The following is a 26,843-nucleotide window of genomic DNA, read 5'->3' as shown; positions in this document are numbered from 1 at the left end:
ATTGGAGTTGACAAATGCTGTCATCTACCGGCTGAACAGAGCCTACTTCCATTTGGATAAACAGGGCAGCACTGTGAAGATCATGTGTTTTTGATTTTTCAAGGGCCCTCAATACCATACAGCCGTCATTACCGGGGAAAGCCCCATTCAATGCAGGTTAGCACTTCCATTGTGTCCTGGATAATAGAGCACCTGACTGGCAGACCAGTTTGTGCGGCTTCCAAAGCAGAACACGGCCCCACCAGGGACTGTATTGACTTCCTTCCTGTTTACCCTGTATACCTCGGACTTTAGACACAACACAGTCGTGCCATCTGCAGAAATTCCCTGATGACTCAACAATAGTTGTGCGTACAAAGGGAGGAAGAGAGGATGAATACAGGGCCCTGAAGGAGGACTTGGTCGAATGGTGCAAGCTGAATCCTTTGCACCCCAACATCAGTAAGACAAAGGAGATGGTGATGGACTTTAGGAAGACTAAGCCTACACTGCTCCCTGTTGCTGTTGATGGTGAAGCCATGGATGTGGTGAGGCCCTACAAGTACCTGGGGGTGCAGCTGGACAACAGACTTGAGTAGAGCACCAACACAGAGGCTATGTACAAGAAGGGTCAGAGTCACCTCTGCTTCCTGAGGAGATGAAGGTCCTTTGGAATATGCAGGCCTCTCCTTCACATTTTATACCCGTCTGTTGTCACTTTTTCCATTGAGGTTGAGTGCGACTAGATCCAGAGATCATGGGTTAAGGGCGAAAGGCAAAATGTTTAAGGGTTACATGAGGGGTAACTTCTTCATTCAGGGGGTGGGTGAAAGTGTGAAACTAGCTGCCCGTGGAAATGGTGATTGTGCGTTCAGTTTCAACATTTAAGAGAAGTTTGGATTAGTACGTGGACAGGAGGAGTATGGAGGGCAATGGGCCAAGTGCAAGTTGATGTCACTAGGCAGAATAATAATTCAGCATGGACTAGACGAGCCGCCCACCCCCTACCCCTCACCTGGCCACACCTGTCACCTGCCAGCTTGTACTTCTCCCTCCCCCACCTACTTATTCTGACTTCTGCCCCCTTCCTTTCTAGTACAATCTATGCGCTGGTGTGCTGGGGCAATGGCACCAACAAGGGTGATGCCAACAGGCTCAATAAACTGATTAGGAAGGCTGGCTCTGTTATGGGAGTAAAACTGAACACACTGGTAGAACAAAGGGCCCTCTGGAAAATACTGCCAATTCTGGACAATGTTGCTCACCCTCTGCATGCCACCTTGGCTGAACAGAAGAGCACTTTTAGACCAAGGCAGCTGTGTTGTGGAGGCAGATGCTGGTAAGGCCTCAGACAAAGTCAGGAATCAACAGGTCGAGCATGGTGTGACTAGTGACCTGAGCTGCGTATATTTTTTTTTTGACGTGAGCCTGCATGCGTAGGAGTCTATGCGTGTGTCCGTGATGATGTCTTTTTCATGGCTTTTGCAAGGTGCGGAGCGAGAGACAGCCTGTGTGTCACACCACTCCTCACACAGGCATTTTTGCAGTATTTTCCCCTTATTTTAAGGGGTCGAGTTGCGATCTCGACACTCAACCCGGCACGGATGGAAAGCATACTCAGGAGTGGATCCAACTGGTTTCAAACCCGGGAACCTCTGCTCCTGGGTCCGGCGCCGATAGCTGCGTATATTTAAATGCAAGAAGTATCGTAGGAAAGGTGGATGAGCTCAGGGAATGGATCAATACCTGGAATTATGACAGTGTAACATTAGTGAGACTTGGTTCCAAAGAGCACTATATAGGGTCGTTCTTAACCCTCAGCCATTACGCTCTACAATGAGTCAGCCTGTAGCCGGGAAAAGGAGTGGTAGCAGTACTAGTCAATATCATGGCACTGCTTCGTCACGACAGACTGGAGAACTGATCTAGTGAGCGTTATGGGTGGAACTGAGAAATAAGAAATGTTTGATCACATTAATGGAACTATATTACAGACCACCCAACGGTCCTAGGGATTTAGAGGATAAGATTTGTAAAGAGATTGCAGACAGTTGCAAGAAACATAGGGTTGTTATAGTAGGTGATTTTAACTTTCCACATATTGACTGGGAATCCCAAACTGGTAAAGGATTAGATGGCAACATACATCAAAGTTGCTGGTGAACGCAGCAGGCCAAGCAGCATCTATAGGAAGAGGCGCAGTCGACGTTTCAGGCCGAGACCCTTCGTCAGGCAGTCCTGACGAAGGGTCTCGGCCTGAAACGTCGACTGCGCCTCTTCCTATAGATGCTGCTTGGCCTGCTGCGTTCACCAGCAACTTTGATGTATGTTGCTTGAATTTCCAGCATCTGCAGAATTCCTGTTGTTTGCGTTTAAAGGATTAGATGGAGTGGAGTTTGTCAAATGTGTACAAGGAAGTTTCCCTAATCAGTATGTAGAAGTCCCACTGAGAGAGCATGTGATACTTTATCTGCTATTAGGGAATGGGACTGGGCAGGTGATGGAAGTTTGTGTTGGCAAGCACTTTGCATCTACTGACCACAATGCCATTAGTTTAAAGTAAAAATACAAAAGATAGGTCTGGTCAGTGGATTGAGATTCTAAATCGGAGAAAGGCCGATTTTGATGGTATCAGAAATAATCTGGCAAATGTGGATTGGGACAGGCTGTTTTCTGGCAAAGGTGTACTTGGTAAGTGGAAGACCTTCAAAAGTGAAATTTTGAGTGTATATGCCTGTCAGAATAACAGGTAAAGATAACAAGTGAAGGGAAGATTGGTTTTCAAGAGACATTAAGGCCCTGGTTAAGGAAAAAAAGGTGTGTAGCAGGTATAGGCAGGTTCAATAACCCAGTTGCTTTTAACTGATTCAGGAATTCCAAAGTTTTCCCTCATTGCTGCTGTAAATAGCCTGAATGAGGTCTATTTCAATATAAATTAGTTTATACTGATGAGAGAGAGGGAGAAAAAAAATCGAGCGAGCGTGGGTCTTGTTGTATCTATGCGAGGGAATAAATAGTCATCTTTTCAGACAGAGACCCTTCATCAGCACTGGAAAGGAAAGGGACAGAAGAAGCCAGAATAAAGTGGTAGAATACTTGCCAGCTTGTACTCTTTCTGCTCCCTCAACACACCACCCCCAAAATCATCTTATTCTGGCTTCTGTCCCCTTCCTTTCCAGATTCAGATTCATTTCATTTATCACATGTACATTGAAACTTACAGTGAAGTGTGTAGTTTGCTTTAACAACTAACATAACCAGAAAATATGGTGGGGGCTGCAGGTTTTGGCGCCAATAGAGCATGGCCACAATGCAAAACATACGAATGAATATCGTATTGTGTAACTAGGGGGGCCGTGCACAATCCCGATTTGATGGAGACAGCCGTGAGAGTACGGAGGAACACCTGGAGTAACTTCTGAAATGCCCGCTTCGCTGCCGCTGCTACTGTGCGATTGAGAATCTCCGGAGACGAAGGCCCCAAATCCTCGGCTTTGCCTATTGCTTGTTGCTGGGGCCGGAGTCGAAACGCTCGGTAGAGATGGTGCTGGGTGCTCGGTGTCGAAGAGGTGGTCAGAGGCTCGGAGTTTTCGGACAGACTCGGAGTCAGACTGTGGTCGGATGCTTCCGGGATGCTGCATTGGCAAGTTGGCGGTGCTGGAGGTTTACCGTCTGCGTGAGACGATGGGACTTTCGAGAGACTTTGAGACTTTACTGTGCCATGGTCTGTTCTTATCAAATTACGGTATTGCTTTGCACTGTTGTAACTATATGTTATAATTATGTGGTTTTTGTTAGTTTTTAAGTCGGTTTGTCATGTGTTTTCGTGATATCATTCTTGAAAACCATTGTATCATTTCTTAATGCATGCATTACTAAATGACAATAAAAGAGGACTGCGTGTCCTCATAATCTAATCTAATCTAAACTAATCTAATTTATTCCCCTCTACAGATGCTGCTTGACTTCACTTCCTGCAGCATCTTGTGTTGTTGCTCAATGTAAAATGAAATGTAATTGAATATTGAAGTCTTCACATGGTTAACTGTTAATAGCTTGGATGCTGACACAAAGTCTTGAATACATCCAAAAGATCTCCAGGAGTGCAAGTTATGCATTAGTGGTAATACATTCTTCTGTATTTGAATTCTCTCCTTGTTTCTCCATGTCTCTGTGGGAGCTTCATTTCATAACTAGTTGGTGGAATGAATGCGCTTTTCTGATTCTTGACAGCTTAAAAGCAACTTTTGGCAGAAGTCTGAGAACAGATTACCTTGCCTGCTTTCCCGGTCAAAGTATGATGGGTAGCAAAACCTTTAGAAAACAAAGTAAAAATTATTCTTTTATTCGATCCCAGTTATCAGAATATCTCAAGTAATCATCTCAGCAGAATGAGAAAGGCATTTGGGTTAAATCATCTAGCTAGATAGTAAATGCTGAACAGTTATTTTTTTTATTCCTGACAGAAAGAACAAACTGATATTCTTACAAAACCATTCATTTTCGCAGGCTATCCCAAAGCATTGTCCGCTTTTACTTTTGCATTACTTATTTAATTTAACATTTATATTTGCTGTAGTTCAGGTTTTTTTTTCTATTATTATATATTGCATTGTACTACTGCTGCGAAGTCAATAAATTTCACAACATACTCTGGTAATATTAAACCTGGTTCTGATTCACTGTTTTAGAAATACGATTACTGTCAGAAACACAAAGCATCTACAGGATTACTATGGCTAAGACATTGAGGAAGCCTTCTCAGTTTCTCTTTGGATGTTGAAATTTTGTTATTCATGTTTCATGATCCAGACTTGGAGAAGGGAAAATTTATTGCTAATCCTTAATTGACCTGAAGTGAAAACCATCATCTTGAACCGCTCTACTGTATATTGTTCTGGTGAAGGTACTCTGAGTGTTCTTGGGGAGGGAGTTTCTGGATTTAGATGCAGCAATGAAGAAAGAGGATACATGTCTGGATCAGGATATATATACGGCATGGAGTATAACCTGCAGTTGGTGGCATTCCTGTGAACTTACTGCTCTTGTTCTTCATGTTAGCTGCAATGGATTTAGGAAATGCTGTTGGAATGGCATGGTGCTATTTGTGGTGGTACATACTGCAGCAACCATGTGGTGAAGGGACAGAGTGTTTAGGGTGATTCATAGGGGTGTTCATCAAGTAGGTTGCTTCAACCTGTACGTTTATAACCTTCTTGAGTGTTGTTGGAGCTGCACTCAATCCAGGTAAGTGGAGAATACTCCATCATGTTTATGGCTTGTCACTCTTAGATGTGTTACATGCTCAAGGAGATCTGTTTTTTTTTGTGAGAATGCTGTAATGGTCTTTTGGAGGTCACCTGATGGGATTTTCCCGCCGATGTGAGGTCACGTGATGACATGTGCCCCCGTGACTATATAAGGGTCGACTCAGGTGACGCAGTGGGTTTTTGAGTTTGTAGATTTCCAGGTAGAACGTGTTGTGGCTCTGTTTCTGTTGCGTGTTTATTTTTGTGACGCAGTTTCATTTTTAAAACGGAAGGTGCGTTCTCTTACAAGGTATTGCATTTGGACTGGAAATTTGTGGCTGGAAGTGCCAATTTACTCAATTCCGACAGTTTTGAAGGGAGAGTGAAGAATTCATCGAAGTGAAGGATCGCGAGAAGTCGGCATTGTTTGGCAGTTTAATAAAGGACCGACCTTATTGAGTCTTTGTTGAAGAGAACCTGCATTGAGATAACTCTTGCAATAGCGCGATGAGTTCATGCACAAAGGCTCTCTCTCTCTCTCTAAAAGGAATTTAAGGTCAGTCGATTTTTCGGCATCGGGAATCCTGTGGATAGAACCGTCAGTAAAGGTGCGTCGGTGAAGAAATCCTTCTCCAGAGAAGTCTCTCCCAATTGAATGTGTAAAACTGTTGGACTTTCGAAGTTGTCGCTTTAAGAACGATATCTGACTGTATCGCTTTAAGAACTGTTTAAGCATTTAACGCTTTAAGAACCAGAGCCGAGTGGCGAGTTGGTGAACAACTGCGTACCTGGTAACCTCCGGTCAAAGTTTTCCTTTGTTTTTTTTTCCTTATCGTTTATATGTGTTTAATAAATGTTTGGTTGTTTTTATATAACCTGTCTCGATTAATATTCATTGTTGCCGTTTACGTAACAGATGACAAAGTCTTTAAATTGATTAGAAGAGATTCAAGACACCGTATTTCTAAACTTCTCTTGTAGACATGATATTTATGGCTGGTCCAGCTGAATTTCTGACAAGTGGTGGCTCCTTGAATATTGATGATGTGGTTATATCAGTAACGAACTCTCTCATTAGATGTGGTCATTCCTCAGAAGTTGGTGGGTAAACTGTCCTTATTAGCACTCAACACCACCTTCTGCAATTGGATCTTGGACTTCTGACAGACTTCATGCAGTCTGTGTTGGCAGCAACATCTCTACCTTCATCTTGCTGAACTCTAGCTCAGTCCACTGCTGTTCGCACTGCTGACACACAACTGTGATGCAAACTTCAGTTCTAATCACATAGTTAAGTTTGCCAATGGCACAGTAGTGGTTGGCCTCATCAGCAACAATGATGAATTGGCATAGAGAGGAGGCAGAGGGGCTTGTGAACTGGTGCGAACACAACTTGAGTCTCAACATGGACAAGACTAAACAGATGGTGTGGGCTTCAGGAGGGTGCAGGCTGAACCCTCTGCACTAAAGCAGCGCCTTCGTGGAGAGAGTCAGGAGCACCAGGATTCTCAGAGTGCACGTCAGGGATGAACTCACCTGGTCCCTCAACGTCACTTCCCTAGTCAGGAAAGCACAGCGGTGTGTCCATCTCTTGAGAAGGTTGAGGTAAGTGAAGCTCCTCACCCCAGCTCTACCCACATTCTACCACAGCATCATCAAGAGGGTCCTGACCATCTGATTTGGATATTGCAAGACCCTGCAATGGATTGTGAAGCTATTGAGAGAATCATCAGGACTCTCTTCTCCCCATTGCGGCAATTTATCAGAATCAGAATCTAAATCAGGTTTAATATCACCGGCATACAGTATGTCATGAAATTTGTTAACAATGCAGCAGCAGTACAATGCAATACATTATAAATATAGAAGAATCTGAATTACAGTAAATATATATATATTAAATGTTGAATTAAAGTAAGAGGTGCAAAAACAGAAATAAAAATTAGTGAGGTAGTGTTCATGGGTTCAATGTCTATTTAGAGATCGGATGGCAGAGGGGAAGAAGCTGTTCCTGGATCACCGATTATGTGCCTTCAGGCTCACGTACCTCCTTCCTGATGGTAACAATGAGAAGAGGGCATGTGCTGGGTGGTGGGGGTCCTTAATGATGAACACCGCCTTTCTGAAGCACTGCTCCTTGAACATGTCTTGGATACTACGTACCCGTGATGGAGTTGACTAATGTTACCACTCTCTGCAGCTTATTTCGATCCTCTGCAGTAGCACCCTCCCCATATCAGACAGTGGTGCCGATAGACCAGAAGTGCTACTTCTTGTCAACTTTTACATCTGCAGAATACTTTTTAATCTGTTAATATTATTGTGCTAATACTTTATGTGCTGCATCTGATGCATGTATTGTGTTTTGCACCTTGGTCTCAGAGGAATGTTGTTTCATTTAGCTGTATATATTTGGTTATGTTTGTAATAGCAACAGGGTCAAAAGCTTGCTGTTCTCTTAACTCGTGGCCTGGAAATCTATTATGCAAGTGATTACACACGTTTCTGAAATTCTTCCATCATCCGTTTCTGAAGCATGAAGCTGATACACTGAACCAATTCAAACGAATAGTTCTTGCTGTACCAACTCTCTGGTATATTTACATATTTTGTCTCGTGCATAAATTTCTTGCATGGAATACATAAAAGCATTAATTTTTTTTAGATTATGAGAACACTCACTCCTCGTTTATTGTCATTTAGAAATGCATACATGCATTAAGAAATGATACAATGTTCCTCCAGAGTAATATCACAGAAAAACAGGACAAACCAAAGACTAACACTGACAGAACCACATAATTATAACATATAGTTACACCAGTGCAAAACAATACTATAATTTGATGAAGAACAGACCATGGGCACGGTAAAAAAAAGTCTCAAGTCCCGATCGACTCCCGAGTCCCTGACAGCAGGTGGCAAAAGGGAGAAACTCCCTGCCATAAACCTCTAGGTACCAACAACTGCTGATGCATTGGAAGCAGCCGACTACAGCTGACACTGAGTCCATCCATCCAAAAACTTTGAGCCTCCAACCAGCCCCTCCGATACAGCCTCCCGAGCGCCATCCTCTGCCGAGCGCCTTTGACCTCACCCCCGCTGCAGAAACAAGCAAAGCCGAGGATTCGGGGCCTTCTGCTCCACACAGTAGCAGCGGCAGCGAAGCGGGCATTTCAGAAGTTTCTCCAGATGTTCCTCCGTACTCTCATGTCTGTCTCCATCAAATCAGAATTGTGCACGGTCCCCTACTTGACAGATTACAGATGTCATTCACTGGAGAGGCCGCGCGCACTGCGTCACGCTGCTATCTTCTCCTCCTCCTCCAATCCTTAATTGTTTAGATAATGTTATCAGTTACCATGTCAGAGTTGGAGTTCTTTCATGCATCTTGTTTCACTCTTGCTTCATCCTCTTTTGGGTTTTCAGTTAAAATACACAAAATGCTACTTTTCTTCTGGCTGCCAAATTTGGCAACATCATCCATATGAATTCTTTGGTTAAGCTGTTGTGTTAAGTAATCTGACTTGCATTATTCCCACTTTTTCTCCTACTGAACTTGCCTCCATCTTTTGCTTCTGTACAAATGGTGCAACAACATCACCAGATCTTGATGTATAAAAATATCACCAATTTTAATTTTTTTGTTTTTGATGTGAAGATGGTAGTTCAATACCTATGAGTTACAAAAGCCATTCTACCATAAATTTTGTAGATGATTTGTTTTTCAAAGCATTTAACTCTTTTGCTTTTTTCTTCGACATCCTTCGGCTAATTATTATTTGAGAATACTAAAAAGAATAATAATAATTTGAAATATTCAACAAGATAAGTTGAAAAATTATAATTTTAACAAAAATAACTGCAGTCATGCAAATTATTTTATAAAAACAAACTTTTTACTTTGTTCTAACAGTTTCTTAATTAAAGATTCTTGTCAGATTATGATCTTTTTTGAAAGACTACTTACTAAAAGTCAGAATATAGAATTTTTCACATCAAAAAAACATGAACTTCAACTCACAACACAAGTGATGTCAGGCAGTCAAAACAACTGACACGCACAATGGCAAAAGTAAAATATTTTGACTAGATGGTGTTGGCATTCAGCAGGCTGGAGGTTTATTAACAAAGAGCTACTGACTTCCATTCTGTGTTAATTGTTACAATTTGTAACTGTTCTAACTTGCTCTAAAATTCTCTAGAATTTTTCAAAGTACATTTATTATTTAGTACTTACATCCTTCATATACTTGAGGAATAAAAATCTTTACATTATGTCTCTGTCTAAATATCCATTTTATAGTAATTTATAATAAATAGTATGTACAACAGGACGGTCAATATCACATGGAAATACAATTGTGTCAACATGAATTAATCAGTATGATGGACAAATGAAATACCTCTGATTGGGTGAGATCAGGGTTACTATGGTGATAGGCAATTGCTGAAGCCATCTGGTTGATAGTTAGGACAAATAGACTGAGAGAAGATGAGCAAAGGAACACATACAACCTTTGAAATGTAGTTGCAGAGCTGTGAGGTCTAGTGCAAGGACAGAAAGTAACCTCCCTGAAAATCTTGAAATCAGAATTAAATTCAAGTGGAAGATGAAGTGCTGAGGTACCTTGGGCATCATTAGAAAAGTAGGGAAGGACACAGGTAGATAGGTCAGAGTAGGAATAGGACAGAAAATTACAATGACAAGCAACTGAAAGCCCAGCATTGCTCTTGTGGACCAATCTCACAAAAATAGCATTCCCCTCTCATGGTTTTTGGTCATCAGTTGTTGCAACCATTTACCACTGGCATAAATCCAAGTCAAAAATGAAATGAGGTTAACAATTCTGGAAGTAAAAGTTGACAAAAAAGCAAAAAATAGCCAAGTCGCATCCTTACCATCTTGGTTTGGGTGTAGTTAAGCATCAAGCTTTGTAATTACATTTCAACCATAAATCTGTGCTTCTGCTCATCGATTCACCCGTCTGTGCCTCTTGGGTTGCATTATAAACAATTCCAGAAGTAAATTGCTTTAAACAGTGTGTGCAATCTGTTATCTTGTCTAACCTGAAGGAGGAATTGTCAGTATTTGCATACTACAGAGATAGGCTATTATGTGAACATTTATGCAAGTGTAAATGGAAATATTCAAAGTGATAAACTATTTTATTAGTTGCTAATATTATCATGTTCCATTGTGAATAATTCAGTTGTGAAGATGGCGCAAGCAAACAGCACAGCCAAAGGTGATGTCCTGCAGGTGATGTTCACAAAAACTGCTTTTACTTCTTTCAAATTTGGTTCTGCTACTAAGCTGCGTGCAATTGGAACCTGTGATTTACATTTTGGTGGTGTGTTTATGGGCCAGTTGAATGATCTGGCGCTTTGCTATCTCTGAGGGAGTTTGGTGAGATTCTGTGCAGCCTGGAGGCAGGCCGCGAGCCTATGATCGACTCTGTTTCTCGCTGATCTCGCCAATTAAAGCATTAAGTAAGATTGAAATCAATGAGGATGAGAGTGAATGGCAAGCCGGTGTTGAGCGCCATCTGCCTATGTTTTACTAGTCACTCCCTCCCCCTCGCTTGCTTCTGCTGGAGGAAGGTGGCCTTCATGCGACTGGTCGGTCGGTTGGTCTCTCTCTCTCCCCCTCTCCCCCTCCCTCCCCTCCCCCCTCCCCCCTCCCCCCTCCTCCCTCCCCATCTTCCCCCTCTTCCCCCTCTCTCCCCCTCCCAGAGGAAGGTGCCTGCATTTGACTGGTCTCTCCCTCTCTCCCTCTCTCCCCTCCCCCCTCCCCTCTCCCCATCTTCCCCCTCTTCCCCCTCTCTCCCCCTCCCAGAGGAAGGTGCCTGCATTTGATTGGTCTCTCCCTCTCTCCCTCTCTCCCCCTCTCCCCCTCTCCCCTCCCCCCCTCCCCTCTCCCCATCTTCCCCCTCTCTCCCCCTCCCAGAGGAAGGTGCCTGCATTTGACTGGTCTCTCCCTCTCTCCCTCTCTCCCTCTCCCTCTCTCCCCTCCCCCCTCCCCCTCTCCCCATCTTCCCCCCTCCCCCCCTCCCCCTCTCCCCATCTTCCCCCTCTCCCCATCTTCCCCCTCTCTCCCCCTCCCAGAGGAAGGTGCCTGCATTTGACTGGTCTCTCCCTCTCTCCCCCTCTCCCCCTCTCCCCCTCCCCCCTCCCCCTCTCCCCCCTCTTCCCCCTCTTCCCCCTCTTCCCCCTCCCAGAGGAAGGTGCCTGCATTTGACTGGTCTCTCCCTCTCTCCCTCTCTCCCTCTCTCCCTCTCTCCCTCTCTCCCCCTCTCCCCTCCCCCCCTCCCCCTCTCCCCATCTTCCCCCCTCCCCCCTCTCCCCCTCTCCCCATCTTCCCCCTCTCTCCCCCTCCCAGAGGAAGGTGCCTGCATTTGACTGGTCTCTCCCTCTCTCCCTCTCTCCCTCTCTCCCTCTCTCCCTCTCTCCCTCTCTCCCTCTCTCCCTCTCTCCCCCTCTCCCCTCCCCCTCTCCCCCCTCTTCCCCCTCTTCCCCCTCTTCCCCCTCCCAGAGGAAGGTGCCTGCATTTGACTGGTCTCTCCCTCTCTCCCTCTCTCTTCGGCCTGCTATCAATGAATGACAGCACTAAATTGAACAGAATTGAACTTAACTGAACATTACGAGACTGTTTCAATAACTCAGTGGTTTGATGTTTTATATTCTATGTTTTTTGTTCTTTTATGCCGTTTGCGTGATTCGTTCCTTTTTTGCACGTTTGGGTGTTTGATGTTTTCTTTGAATGGATTCCATGATGTTTCTTCAGTTTCATGCCTGTTTGTGGGAAGACAAGTCTTAGGGTTGTATACTACATGTATACTTTGATAACAAAAAAGTACCTTGAATCTTTTGTATCTTTGAAAATATAGTTATGTTTCCATACTGTGTTTTTGCTTCATGAAACGGAGAAATTTAAAGTATATTTGCAAACTAAGTGTAAGTAGTCATATTGTTTTACTTCATAATATTATTGTCTTGCATGAAAATCTCAACATGTTAACATTTTCATTACTGGTATTCTATTTTGTAGATACAAGTAATAATTGTGGAGTATGTGCCACTGTTGTTAGATTCCATTTTAGATGATCTGTTCTTTGTCTTCACAAGTGTCACACATTTATTTCTTTATCTCTTTATCAATTTATTTATCTATCTATCTATCTTTTTTAATTAACATGTATTGCATTGTACTGCTGCTGCTAAGTTAACAAATTTCATGACACACGCCGATGATAATAAAGCTGATTCTGATTCTGACATGCCACACTCAGCTTTGCTGGCTATCCAGATGTTGGAAGTGTGTAATTCTGCCATACAGTTGTTTTCATTCAAAGCCTAATAGATGCCTTGCTACTTTAACATTTTCTCCCATTATTTTGCTAAATGTATGCTTCATTTTCAAAAGCCATTCATTTGCTCACTGATTAGAAATAATGAATCTGTCAGAAAGGGATGATGGCTTTGCAAATTAATTATAATTCAAGAAGAACTAATTTTACAAGGACAGAATAAAATTGTGGTTGAAGGAAATCCTATTCTCTGGCAATAATGCAGGAAACGCTACCTCATGTTCTAAGATAATAGAACAATTAAATATTCCTTTTATCTGCAAAATTTAAGTGGCTGTAAAGGTGCTTTCAGAATGCGTTTTAAAAATGACATCTCTTATGCCTATCAATACTACAGTAAACTGTTGAGACTATCTGCTTCACTTAGCCATTGAGATGTATGTCAATTTTCACTTTTTTCAATTTACTTAATATTTGCACCGCTCAATTTTCCCCTTGGTTACATAAGAATTCTGCAAACTAATGATTTGTAGCTTTCTCCTAATTTCATTTTTCACCTAAATCTCTGCAAATTTTGAGAAGTGGCACGACTCTTCTTCAAAATAAGTACCATGAAGAAAACCTGTCATTCATAAAATATTTTTTAAAAAGACCTAAAAGAAGAAATGAATCAAGCTATCCATCCAGTCTCTCCACTCCACCCCCACTTTTAACCATATAACTATATACCAATTACAGCACAGAAACAGGCCATCTCGGCCCTTCTAGTCCGTGCCGAATGCTTACTCTCACCTAGTCCCACCGACCTGCACTTAGCCCATAACCCTCCATTCCTTTCCTGTCCATATACCTATCCAAATTTTTCTTTAAATGACAATATCAAACCTGCCTCCACCACTTCTACTGGAAGGTCATTCCACACAGCCACCACTCTCTGAGTAAAGAAGTTACCCCTCGCGTTACCCCTAAACTTTTGCCCCCTAACTCTCAACTCTTGTCCTCTTGTTTGAATCTCCCCCACTCTCAATGGAAAAAGCCTATCCACGTCAACTCTATTTATCCCCTTCATAATTTTAAATACCTCTATCAAGTCCCCCTTCAACCTTCTACGCTCCAAAGAATGAAAACCTAACTTGTTCAACCTTTCTCTGTGACTCAGGTGCTGAAACCCAGGTAACATTCTTGTAAATCTTCTCTGTACTCTCTCTATTTTGTTGACATCTTTCCTATAATTCGGTGACCAGAACTGTACACAATACTCCAAATCTGGCCTTACCTATGCCTTGTACATTTTTAACATTACATCCCAACTCCTATACTCAATGCTCTCATTTATAAAGGCCAGCATACCAAAAACTTTCTTCACCACCCTATCCACATGAGATTCTATCTTCAGGGAACTATGCACCATTATTCCTAGATCACTCTGTTCTACTGCATTCTTCAATGCCCTACCATTTACCATGTACGAACGGTTTGTATGTCCTATTTTGATTAGACCTACCAAAATGTAGCACCTCACATTTATCAGATTTAAACTCCACCTGCCATCTTTCAGCCCACTCTTCTAACTGGCCTAAATCTCTCTGCAAGCTTTGAAAACCTGCTTCATTATCCACAACTCCACCTATCTTAGTATCATCTGCATACTTACTAATCCAATTTACCACCCCATCATCCAGATCATTAATGTATATGAAAAACAACATTGGACCCAGTACAGATCCCTGAGGCACACCAGTAGCCACCAGCCTTCAACCCAACAAACAGTTATCCACCACTACTCTCTGGCATCTCCCATCCAGCCACTGTTGAATCCATTTTACTGCTTCCATATTAATACCTAACGATTGAATCTTCCTAACTAACCTTTCATGTGGAACCTTGTCAAAGGCCTTACTGAAGTCCATATAGACAACATCCTCTGCTTTACCCTCGTCAACTTTCCTAGTAACCTCTTCAAAAAATTCAATAAGATTTGTCAAACATGACCTTCCATGCACAAATCCATGTTGACTGTTCTAATCAGACCTTGTCTATCCAGATAATTATATATACCATCTCTAAGAATACTTTCCATTAATTTACCCACCACTGATGTCAAACTTACAGGCCAATAATTGCTAGGTTTACTCTTAGAACCCTTATTAAACAATGGAACAACATGAGCAATACGCCAATCCTCCGGCACCATCCCCATTTCTAATGACATTTGAAATATTTCTGTTAGAGCCCCTGCTACTTCTACACTAACTTCCCTCAAGGTCCTAGGGAATATCCCGTCAGGATCCAGAGACTTATCCATTTTTATATTCCTTAAAAGCTCCAGTACTTCCTCTTCTTTAATCATCATAGTTTCCATAGCTTCCCTACTTGTTTCCCTTACCTTACACAATTCAATATCCTTCTCCTTAGTGAATACTGAAGAAAAGAAATTGTTAAGAATCTCCCCCATCTCTTTTGGCTCCACACATAGCCGTCCATTCTGATTCTCTAAGGGACCAATTTTATCCCTCACTATCCTTTTGCTATTAATATAACTGTTGAAACCCTTTGGATTTATTTTCACCTTACTTGCCAAAGCAACCTTGTATATTCTTTTAGCTTTTCTAATTTCTTTCTTAAGCTTCTTTTTACATTCTTTATATTCCTCGAGCACCTCATTTACTCCATGCTGCCTATATTTATTGCAGATATCTCTTCTTCCGAACCAAGTTTCCAATATCCCTTGAAAATCATGGCTCTCTCAAACTTTTAACCTTTCCTTTCAACCTAACAGGAACATAAAGATTCTGTCCCCTCAAAATTTCACCTTTAAATGACCTCCATTTCTCTATTACACCCTTCCCATAAAATAGATTGTCCCAATCCACTCCTTCTAAATCCTTTCGCATCTCCTCAAAGTTGGCCTTTCTCCAATCAAAAATCTCAACCGTGGGTCCAGTCCTATCCTTCTCCGTAATTACATTGAAACTAATGGCATTGTGATCACTGGACCCGAAGTGCTCCCCAACAAATACCTCTGTCACCTGCCCTATCTCATTCCCTAACAGGAGATCAACACTGCCCCTTCTCTAGTTGGTACCTCTATGTATTGCTGCAAAAAACTATCCTGCACACATTTTACAAACGCCAAACCATCCAGCCCTTTTACAGTATGGGCTATGTGTGGAAAATTAAAATCTCCCACAATCACAACCTTGTGCTTACTACAAATATCTGCTATCTCCTTACAAATTTGCTCCTCCAGTTCTCACTCACCATATAATCTGCAGACTTCTATCTGGATTCAGACTGCAATTGCTTTACTGATTGTATCTTATTATCTTACATATAGAAACATAGAAAACCTACAGCACAATACAGGCCCTTTGGCCCACAAATTTGTGCCAAACATGTACTTACTTTAGAAATTACCTAGGGTTACCCATAGCCCTCTGTTTTTCTAAGCTCCATGTACCTATCCAGCAGTCTCTTAAAAGACCCTATTGTTTCTGCCTCCACCACCATTGCCGGCAGCCCATTCCACGCACTCACCACTCTCTGCATAAAAAAACTTACCCCTGACATCTCCTCTGTACCTACTCCCCAGCACCTTAAACCTGTGTCCTCTTGTGGCAACCGTTTCAGCCCTGGAAAAAAGCCTCTGACTACCCACATGATCAATACTTCTTATACACCTCTATCAGGTCACCTCTCATCTCCTGTCGCTCCAAGGAGAAAGGACCAAGTTCACTCAATCTGTTTTCATAAGGCATGCTCCCCAATCCAGGTAACATCCTCGTAAATCTCCTCTGCACCCTTTCTGTGGTTTCCACGTCCTTCTTGTAGTGAGGCGACCAGAACTGAGCATAGTACTCCAAGTGAGGTCTGACCGGGGTCCTATATAACTGCAACATTACCTCTCGGCTCCTAATGGTTAACATAGCACTTTCCAGTACCAGTGACCCGGCTTCAATTCCTGCTGCTGCCTGTAAGGAGTTTATATGTTCTCCCCATGACTGTGTGAGTTTCCTCCGGGTGTTCCAGTTTCCTCCCACAGTCCAAAAGACGTAGCAGTTGGTAGGTGAATTGGTCATTGTAAATTGACCCATGACTAGGCCAGGGTTAAATCAGAGGTTGCAGGGCGGTGTGGCTCGAAGGGCTGGAAAGGCCTATTGTGCGCTGTATCTTAATAAATAAAATATAAGATAGTGACCAAATACGATATCGTGCCAAACGTTGGATTTTTTAAAGTTGATCTTTAGAAACAGAAAACCTACAGCTCAATACAGCCCTTTGGCCCACAATGCTGTGCCGAACATGTACTTACTTTAGAAATTAACTAGGTATTGATATTTAATAATATCAACATATATTTGGAGATAAGAATGACTGCAAACTAGCACCTGGTGATACCTTTGTGTCAATTTTCAAAATCAAGAATCTAATTTTTCGGTTTGATTGTGTCACGTAGAGTTAGTTGATTATCTCCTTTGATGAATGTTTCGTATGAATCGTGAAGGGAAGAGGGTGTGATACGGGTTTGAGCAGTGCAGGTTGAAGGCAGAAATTATAAAAATTCCTCAAAGTTTGAAAAACCCAATTCTGGATTACAGGTAATCTGCACATTGCCCAGAAATAGGTTCTGGGAAATGGGTGGCCAATCTACTCCCAGAAGGCAGGTAACGAAAGTGTTTGACTAGCCTGTTCCTAGTAGACAAGTAAAGAAAGTGCACAATACAACTGCTGTTGGGAGGCATCAGGGTCAGAATGCTACTTGCTTTCAATTTGCCTGACTGTTGATTTTTAGGCTGTATCTCCAAGCTTCTGGGCATCCTGATGGGGAAAAGGAGAAAATAATGAGTTAAAGACATTTATAGCACAACATGTAGATCAGGAGGAGCTGAAGTGTTTCTCTCAACTGCGCCATCTAAGCCTGTTATGTAACATGCAATCAGATCTTATAAACAATTACGTGTCCCGATTTGTCTGCGTTTTCTAACAGCTCACATACCAAGTTATTTCTGACATTGACATTCTCTGACCCATTTCCATCATCAGATGTTTAATTCCAAGTCTCAAACTGTATTTCATGACGTCCGGCTGGCCAATGCCCCCAAGCTTCAGGACCGTTGCCCAACTGCCAATCTCCAGCTCGCCTTGTAATCTAGTTCCCAGAAGCTATCACAAGCAGCACGCAACTAATCCATTAATTAAACAGGCCTTTGTGTGTGAATCATTTTGAAAGTAGCTTCTAGAGTAAAATTCATTCGGGGATGCAAAATCCTCTGTGGTCCCATTTGCGAATGCCCACTCTCTCGTTTCCTGCTGAAAGCAAATGTTAGGGCCATTATTTTAAAAATTCTAGTAAACAAAGTTGAATGTCCTTGAATGTTTTTGTTAATACAGGCACGGTAAAGTATTTTTAAACAGCATTTTTCTAACAGCTTGCAGGAAAAATGGGGTATGAAATACTGAGAGGAAGTCATAATCATTCACCAACCATATGCTTGTTTTATCGTACCTTTTTGAGAGTGGGAATGTGAAGTATAGTCTTATGCAGTTATCACCAACTTGCACTTAAGTGCTGCTTTTAAGTTGGTGGTACAGTTTATGAACCTTCACAGAGATAAACAAAAGTGGCTGATGGTATTGTCTAAGATGTGCTTTTTGAAGGTAGGCTTGGAAGAAATGGGGTTTTGTTAATGCATCATGCAAATAAGAGCAGTTTTGTTGCAGGTAATTAAAATTTTCCGGCTATGGTTGTGAAAAAACTTGATTGATTTATTTTCAATTTTATCTCTACTCGTGTATAAGAGTTTGCCCTTATTCTTTTATATGGAGAATTTATGTTGGATGATTATATGGAATTGTTATTATTTCTACCACAGCATTATTCAAAAACTGACCAAAGCTGGGCAGAGACCAAATGATTTTCATACCTGCTCTACTTTTCCTGCAGTCATTATAATTTATAAGCAGTACTTGGAGACTAAATTTGTACTTGTGAATAGGTCTTCACTGATTTGTTGCCTTTGTATGATCCTGCCAGAGCAAAGAAAAAGAACAAACCTCTAAATCTGAAGATACACAATAGTGTTGGCAGCTGTGAAAACATCCCTGCTCAACGTTCCCCTCTTCTCTCAGAACGTTCCTTGCGCTCCTTTTTTGTCGGACATCCATCATTTCTTCCTTCTACACCTCCGGTTCACACTGAAGCCAATTTTTCATCAAGTAAGTAACATCGTCAATTTGAAGTGGTTGCTGGATCACCATGAGGTAAACCAGAGATCAGAATTGAGCTGCTTCATTTTTAAAGGGCCTAAGCTGACTATTTCATACTGTTATATCCCCTTTAGTTTAAATCCCATCAGTGCTTTAATATTATGTCGAATTGGTCATTTGCTTCAGTTCTATGAAAGCCTACATCATTGGTTGTAAAAGATCATTGTTGAAGCAGTCATGGATCATTTGGAAAAGCTACACTCTGTGGTACTATATTGCTTATTTCAAGCTCTATCTAATGCTGAAAAATGACAGCGGAGTAACATTCAAATCTAATAGGAAACTCGTTGAGTAAGCTAATGATACATAGAGTACCTTAAAAAGCAGAGCTTGGTTTTTAAAGATGTTGAGGGTTTTTTTTGATCTTTGCAAAGCTTGATTTCAAAGTGATATTGTCAATGAGGGTCCTAATTACCATCAAATCCTATCCTTTGCTCAGAAGGCCTTCTAGAAAATGATGTAATTAAAAAGAAAGCAATGAGGCTTTTGAAAATGTCTAAGTTTGAAGCCATGAAGCACTCAGTTCTGATAATAATGGTCAAAGCCTGTCATATTTTTTGCAGCAGTACTACTTCCAGCTAATCATTATGTTAGAATAAGTTTTGACCATAATATTTAAGAGCAAGTATTAGTACTTATTATTGTGGAGAGAAAATTTAGTGAGAATATCTGCAAAGATATTCATTTAAAGTTTCAGAGACATTTTCACTGAGTTGTTATATCATGTTGGACTCAAGCTTCCGTCAGTATTCAATAATGGGACCATGTTAAAAGTAATATTGAATGGCTGGTTTTTTTTGTCTTGTCTTTCTTAAATGTCAGCAAAGTTCCAGGGCAAATATATAACCACCAAAACAATTCTCCTCCATGGCTCAGAGCTTCCAGATATGTACAGGACTTGCTTTAGCCCTGTGGCATCCATGGAATGATGGTAGGACATACTTGACTTATTGGTCTAAAGTCTCCAAGGTGTGACTATCAAACTGGCCTATCTGAAAATCTTAATATACCTTCACAAACTCTTTTAAGGGGAAATTAAAGATCAGTCACAGCACAGAGGAGGCTACTTAGCCCAACATATCAGCAGTCAGATTCCATCTTCTACAACTAGGTCTGCAGTCCTTCAGGTCAAGTGTCTTCAAATAGACATCCAAGTATTTGGGCTTGGTACAGGTTGTCTTTACCACCCTTCCCTGCAGTCCTCTATTGCTCCCTGGGTGAGGATATTTTTCTTCAACTCCCCTCTAATCTTTCTACCAATTGCTTCAGTCCTTGGCTTTTGAGCCCTCTTATAAGGAAATTCAAAGCTTCTCATATCTAAGCTAGTCCCAATTGTCTGTGTTTGGCCCATATTCCTCGAATTCTTGCCCATCCAGATGCCTATCAAAGTGTCTTTTGAACGTTTTCCTTACCTCAACTACTTCTTCTGATAGTTCATATTTGGATCACTCTCTGAGTCAGGTTCCTGTTAAATCTCTCGTTATTCACCTTAACCCTCTACTTTATAATTCCTCTACTTTATGATTCCCCAAACCTGGGAAAAAGACTGTGTGCATTCAGCCTTTCTATACACCTTAATAAGATCACCTCTCATTCTGTTACACCCCAGTGAATAGAAGTCCTGACCTGCTCAATCTCTCTCTATAAGCCACTCCCTCAAGTTTTGGGAAACACTTTTGTAATTCTTTTCTGTGAGTACAAGTGATCTCCCAGATGTTTTTGCCCTTTGATGGGTTGTTGATTTGGGATGAAGTGAGATGGCCAGGGTGTAATTAATTTCATATTCCACAGAGCTAGGAACTAGCTTCAAATTACTTGGCTCTTTCATTGCATTCTTTATGATTATTAGAGAGACCATCATATAACTAGTATGTACTGAATGACCCTAAAGCACCATTCAGTTTTTTTAATGTAATAGCACATATCTACCAGTAAATCAGCTGGTATTACACACATTTATATATAATAGAGTCATAGAGTTGTGCAACATAGCAATGGCCTCTTTGTCCATCATGTCCATGCCAACCTTTTTGCCATTGTACTAATCCTATTTGCCTGCATGTCTCTTCAGTGCATAATTGCATCTGATTCCACCACTTGCTCTGGCAGCAAATCCCAGGTATCAACCACTCTGTGTAACAAAATACTTCCCTGTTGATTCACTTTTAAAGCTCCTTCCTCTAACTTTAAACTAATGCCCTCTTATTTTTGACAATCACAACGTGAGAAGAAGAATCTGATATCCTCTGTTTTGTAACTTTGCAATGTAGCGTCCCAACTTTTTTATATTCTATGCCCCGATTCTTGTTGCACATTCAAACATGAAGCTTATCAATATCAGAAAGCAACATCAGCAAAGATTTTGCTTGGAACTTGGAGCTAAAAGGATGAGTGTCTGCCCTTCATATCTGTAAGAGTGGGTAGACCTCCTGATTCCCTACTGTATGTGCATGCCAGCTGCTGAATCAATCAACAGATTTAAACATTTCCTTGTATTTCAGCGATATGCAACATAAAACTTCACCAATGGCTAACTCTGACAAATTTAATTTTGCATGATTTATACAACAGATTTTCCTGGTGGGGGGGGCGGATGAGGCATGAACAGATCTTTTGTTTTTAGTTATTTCTAAATACAAGTAGATTATTACATACAGTAAATAGTACCTTTAACAGATGCCATGTTACTGCTTTGTTCCAACAACCTATGTGTTGAAATAAGTTGCTCTGCAAACAGGAGTTTGAAATGAGTTTGCAGGCGGACTGAAAATGGCAAAAGGGTAGTGCAACTTAAAACGTTAATTGATCAGGATGAAACATGACACGATAGACTCAAAACCAGACCAATTTGTTCTAATTCATCTGTTGCTCCTTTTCCTGGTGAAATGATTCATCCTGTGGCATCAATCCCTACTGCATAATGTTCAGGCTGAGCAATTAATCTTTAACCAGATGAAGACTTTTCATGTTCTTGTGCACAGAATGAATTATGGGCCCAAGCATATGCACTGGTTTTGCAATGTGAGATTAACCGGTGCTATTTCTGCACAGTGCAAGCTGCATGCCAATTTTGTTCTGCCTGGTGCATCAGGACCACGAGCAATTTTGGTCAAACTTGTTGACAAGGGTGGCACTGGTAAACTGGCCTCTTGTCTCACAGAAACCAAAATATCTGCTCTCAGACCTGTCCTCGTTCCTGGATCCAGACCATAGCCTACTATGCAACGACAGGTCTTTTTCTCCCACACTGCTACAAATATCATTTCCTCAGGAGAATTTCCCTGCATAGCTACCAATCTTTTGGTGCTCCAACCCTGCACCCCCTGCTTCAAACCCTTGTCCAAGATCAACAAACAGAACTGTTTGGGTAGACTTGTTGTTTCCTCCTATTCTGTTGGGCTGAAACAATGGATTATGCACCATCTTTTTCACTTTTGTTTTAAACATAAAAGTTTTATGTTTTTATTTTTGAACGAATATGCTGGTTAATACATCTCTTCTGCACATCTAATACTTTCACAATGAAATTACTAAACATAAATAGACTCCAACAAATCTTCCTTTGGCACTGTACCCTCAACCAAGGATGTTATAGCACCAACATGTTTTTCTCATTATTGTCAGCAATAATTTCCAGTAGCAAAATATTAATCATGTTCTGGACAGGAGAGGGCTCTACAATTATAAAGGACCACATCTTTGTACAGGCCTGTACTAACTCAGCCATCACAATAAAAGTTTAAATAAATCGTAACTTTTATGCAACATTTTCCTCATATCTAGCTACTTTATTTCCATGGGAAGCAGTTACCAAAACAGCTCCAATAATATATTCTGACAAGTACTTTGTGAAAGGTAGCACAGTAGTTGTCAGATATATATGAACTTAAAAAAGACTTCTGGTAACGTGCCTAAGAGCCTTATTCAGTACATAGGAACACATGGTAATTACAAGTGTCTCTAAGAAGGTTTAAGGGTCAGGAGTGGAGAAGAGTGAAGACTGGCTGCTTTACTGAAAGATTGCAGAAAATCCAGGAATGAGGTCCCCAGATGTGGGTAATGGACTCTCTTAGAATTGGGTTTAGGTTGTATAATTCTGATTCCTCTAATTATAGAACCAGCGAGAAGAGTAACAGTAGTTTGAGAGAGCAAGGTCTCATCACTTTAATGTATGAACTAATGTACGCGGAAAGATATGGCTCAATGAGGTATTGTAATCAAAAAACAAACTATCTCTCATGTTGGAAATCTAAAAGAAAAACAGAAAATGGTGGACACTCATAACGGGTTAGACTGCAACTCTGGAGAGCTGAAGAAGATTAATGTTTGGAGTTCACCTTATGCTAATTGAGCTGCATATAGTGCTACCACCCACAGATCACCCAAATGAGTCTGCAAAATTGGGTAAAAAAGTAATACTGTAGCATTTAGTGCACTAAAACAGGGCTTTTGATGTTCCTGTTGGGAACTGTGTACAGAGCATACAGCTGCTACACTCACCCTCACATGCTGAACTAGTTTCAAGCCACTGTGAATTGTAGGTTGCATCATTTGTGCATGCAACTCCCAATGGATTTTTTTTATTACTAATTTTTTATTGCAACACCAAAAAATTACATTCAATACAACCAATTGCCAATTACGTTTTGACTGTTTAACCCAGACACCCCCAACCTTCATCACCATCCCCCTCCACCCCTCTCTCCCCCCATCCCTCTCCCCTCCACCAACCAATTGAATAGTAGCACATACACAGACAAAGCATTCCTATTTTAACAAAAGATCTTTTCAGTTAAATATCAAATTTGTCCACATTAAGATTGCATTTGGTCGTGCATCATTTACTCTTGCTGATGAAAGTTCCAGGTAAGAAAGGTCCAAAAAGCTCTGAAGCCAATGAGTATTTGAAATATCATGGGGAGGTTTCCAACGCTGGACTACAATCTTCTTAGCTGCAGTCAGGCCTGCCAGCCAGACTTTGCGTGTTTTTTCCGTAAGGAAAAGGTGGGAGTCATCATTTAGAAGATGTTTCTAATTTGCCAGTGTTGCTCATCTTCCCCTGGATCTGTTGTTGTAAGTTGGTGGTGGAAACCTGAGTTACCCCCTTCCCACCCCCCTCCCATCACCCCTCACATTCAACCCTTTACTTTGTAACATCTGTGAGTGTCATTTAGCGATGTCAGACGCTGAAAATTAACATTAACCACCTCCCTCTAGCACCAACAAATTAGAAAGGCAAAGCAGTTCTCATAGACAACCATATCAAAGAGACAAGAAAAAAAACCTGGACAAACCTGTTAACCTATATAATTAAAGCCATTTCCATCTCAAATATAGTACAACACATAATCAAGAACCCCAACAGAACTCTTGCGAGAAGCTGTTGCTTTAATTGACCGTTGCTTAGTGATGGTGCCAGTGACATCTTATCTGGCGCCCAGGAACGTAATCAAGTCTACTGGAGACATACCGTTCTAAAGTTATTCAGAACAAGCTGCTGTTTTTCAGCTTCATTCTTGATGAAGTATGGCATTTGGGTATATTGAGTATCACCTTAGAAAGAAAAAGATAAAAAGTAAATCTAGGCGGACTTAAATCACCTTACCGTGTCATCCTTGTACGAACAAGTTAACTGAGCCATTACCTTAAAACTCTGACCTGCAATACTCAGAAACAGATTGGCCCCTTAATTAACTAAACACAAAAGTGCAACAAATGACTTTCCAATAAAAGAATAACCAGAAAACTTCACATCTAGGATGTTAACCTGCCCATGCCTGTTAGATTGCGCATACAGGCTGGTCCGAGCTCTTAATGTACTTTCATCTCCTCGCGAGGGGCATGTGGACTTTGCCCAGGGTCTTCTTCCATACCTCCCAGCACCGATGATTTCAGAGCTTCTTTCTCTTCCTCTGCCGAGTTAAACAACATCTTCATGCCCTTGATATTCACTCTCAAAATCGCCAGGTATATGAGGAATGAGTCAATCTCCCTTCTGTCGAAACTTAGCGTGGATCTCCTTGTATCCCTGCTGTCCCTGCATCATGCCGGGGCTGTAGTTGGCGAAGAACTGTAGCTGGGTGCTATCAGGGAGAGTAGGTTTGGCTCTTCTCGCGCCCTCCAGGATAGCCTGCCGGTCGGTGTACCATAGAAGCCTAAAAGCATGGTCCGCGGTCTTGAGGTGTTGTTGGAAAAGATCCTATGTGCGCTATCGATCCCCAAAGGAGTGCTGTGGGAATTCTTGAGCGCTGGAATCCAATTAGGCAGCATCTTCTGGAGGTAACCTCTTGGATTGTCGCCCTCAGTGCCTGTCAGTAAGTTGACCATTGTTTCTCCTGGATCTGTCCTGCAAGCTGTTTAGCTTCTTCCATATCTTAGTCACCTCCGCGAGACAGGAGTTAGTAACTTTCTCATTCTTGCGTAAGCAAACCTGAACGTTGTCTATCTTGTTAAAGACCATGCTAAATTTTTTAGCATGAATGTCCGCTTGCTCCTTTGACGACTGGAGAATGTTGCCATTCTCTGCCATATGCTTCTGTATGGGATCAAGAGCCTTTTCCAGCCACTCCTTTAGCATATGGGCTACCGTTTCTTGCAGTGATTCCATCTCCGTTGTCATTGTTTGCTTAATTAGCATAGCTATTTCCTCGGATGAATCGCTAGCTTGGTGTCGTCTGCTGGTTTCTTGTTTCCTGGTTGAATTTGGATCTTTTTTTGTGGTCATGTCTTTAGGTAGATCTTTCTCCAACTCTACTTTGTATTAAGACCATCTATGAGCCCTAAAGAACTTGAAAAAGGAGGGTTACATGTCAGCGCTCAGTGCTGTGCTGCCATCTTGCCTCGTGCCTCACCGGAAGTCCCCTTCTAATGGATTTTTTAAAAAAATTACTGTGATCACCAGCGTTATTTCCTTAAGAGATCTTCCCTCCATAGCTTCATACCTTGTGCTACAGCCCCGCACCACCTGCTTGTAATTCTTGTACAGGATCCACAAGAGTCACCTACACAAATGTCAGCTGTACTAAGTTGAATTATGTCTGAAGGTGCCCATGTCATGAATTAAATTGGAAATTATCACATGTACAATCATTGGGGTAAAACAGCTTAGAGTTGCAAGGTGGGAGGGGGTGGGATGTAGACAGTGTTACAGTACTAACAGATGGCATTCTTGGAGGATTGTCCAGTGAAACCACATGAGTAGAACTTGGAGACAAGATGGTTCACTTTAGTGGTGCTATATTATAGATCCCCAGTAGTCAGTGGAAGTTTGAGGAGTCGGTATATAGAGAAATTGCTAATAGTTTTAATAATAATATGGCTGTATTATTGGGAGATTTCGATTTGCCTGCTATTGGCTGGGCCACCCAAGACCCAGGTGGAGTTTGTGAAATGTATCCTGGGTGGTGCAGTGAAGATATGGGTGGCGGGGTGGAGATAGGTCTCTACAAAAGGAGGTGTAAGGTGTTCCTCTCCTCTGCTAGCCTGCAGCTCACCCTTGGCCAAGGTGTAGCACGTAGTCAGTGCCCCCCCCCCACCCCGATCAGGGCCACCTGAGGCCATGGGAGCAGGTGGCGGGTGGTCACATGAGCAGCTGGAGACAATCTCTGAAGAGTATTGATCACGGCTGGGGTCACCTGTCTGGGAAAGACACCGCCCCAGAAGAAAGCAATGACAAACCACTGCTGCAGAATAAAAATGCCAATAACAATAATGGTCATGTAGAGACCATGATCGCTTACATCATACAACACATAACGAATGAACAAATGACGCAAGGCAGGGAATGATAGGATGGTCGGCCCGACGTCAGTAATGGGGAAACTTCCGAAGGGAATTCTGATGGACAGGATCTACAAGCGTTTGAATAAGGATATTGTTGAATTGAAAAGTGTAGAAAAAGATTTACAAGGATGTTGCCAGGATTAGAAGGCCGGAGTTATAGGGAGAAGTTGGCTGGGCTAGGTCTTTATTCCTTGGAATGTAGGAGAAATGTTAAAAATTATTAGACGCATAGATAAGGTGGATGGTAACTGTCTTT

General features: G+C 41.7%; 1 protein-coding gene across 2 annotated transcripts in view; it reads left to right on the top strand.

Moving 5' to 3' along the window:
• Positions 1 to 26,843, top strand: part of ksr2 (kinase suppressor of ras 2) — a 376,394-nt gene that overhangs the window by 155,840 nt on the left and 193,711 nt on the right. For both annotated transcript variants that reach the window (XM_063034229.1, XM_063034228.1), the window contains one exon: positions 18,573 to 18,754. In XM_063034229.1, the coding sequence (XP_062890299.1) occupies positions 18,573 to 18,754 (182 nt within the window). The remainder of the gene's footprint in view (positions 1 to 18,572; positions 18,755 to 26,843) is intronic.

This window comes from Mobula hypostoma, chromosome 27 (genome assembly GCF_963921235.1).
Source record: "Mobula hypostoma chromosome 27, sMobHyp1.1, whole genome shotgun sequence".
Taxonomy (NCBI): Eukaryota; Metazoa; Chordata; class Chondrichthyes; order Myliobatiformes; family Myliobatidae; genus Mobula; species Mobula hypostoma.
Note: the sequence above shows the minus strand (reverse complement) of the source record. Positions and strands in the feature narration are given on the sequence as shown.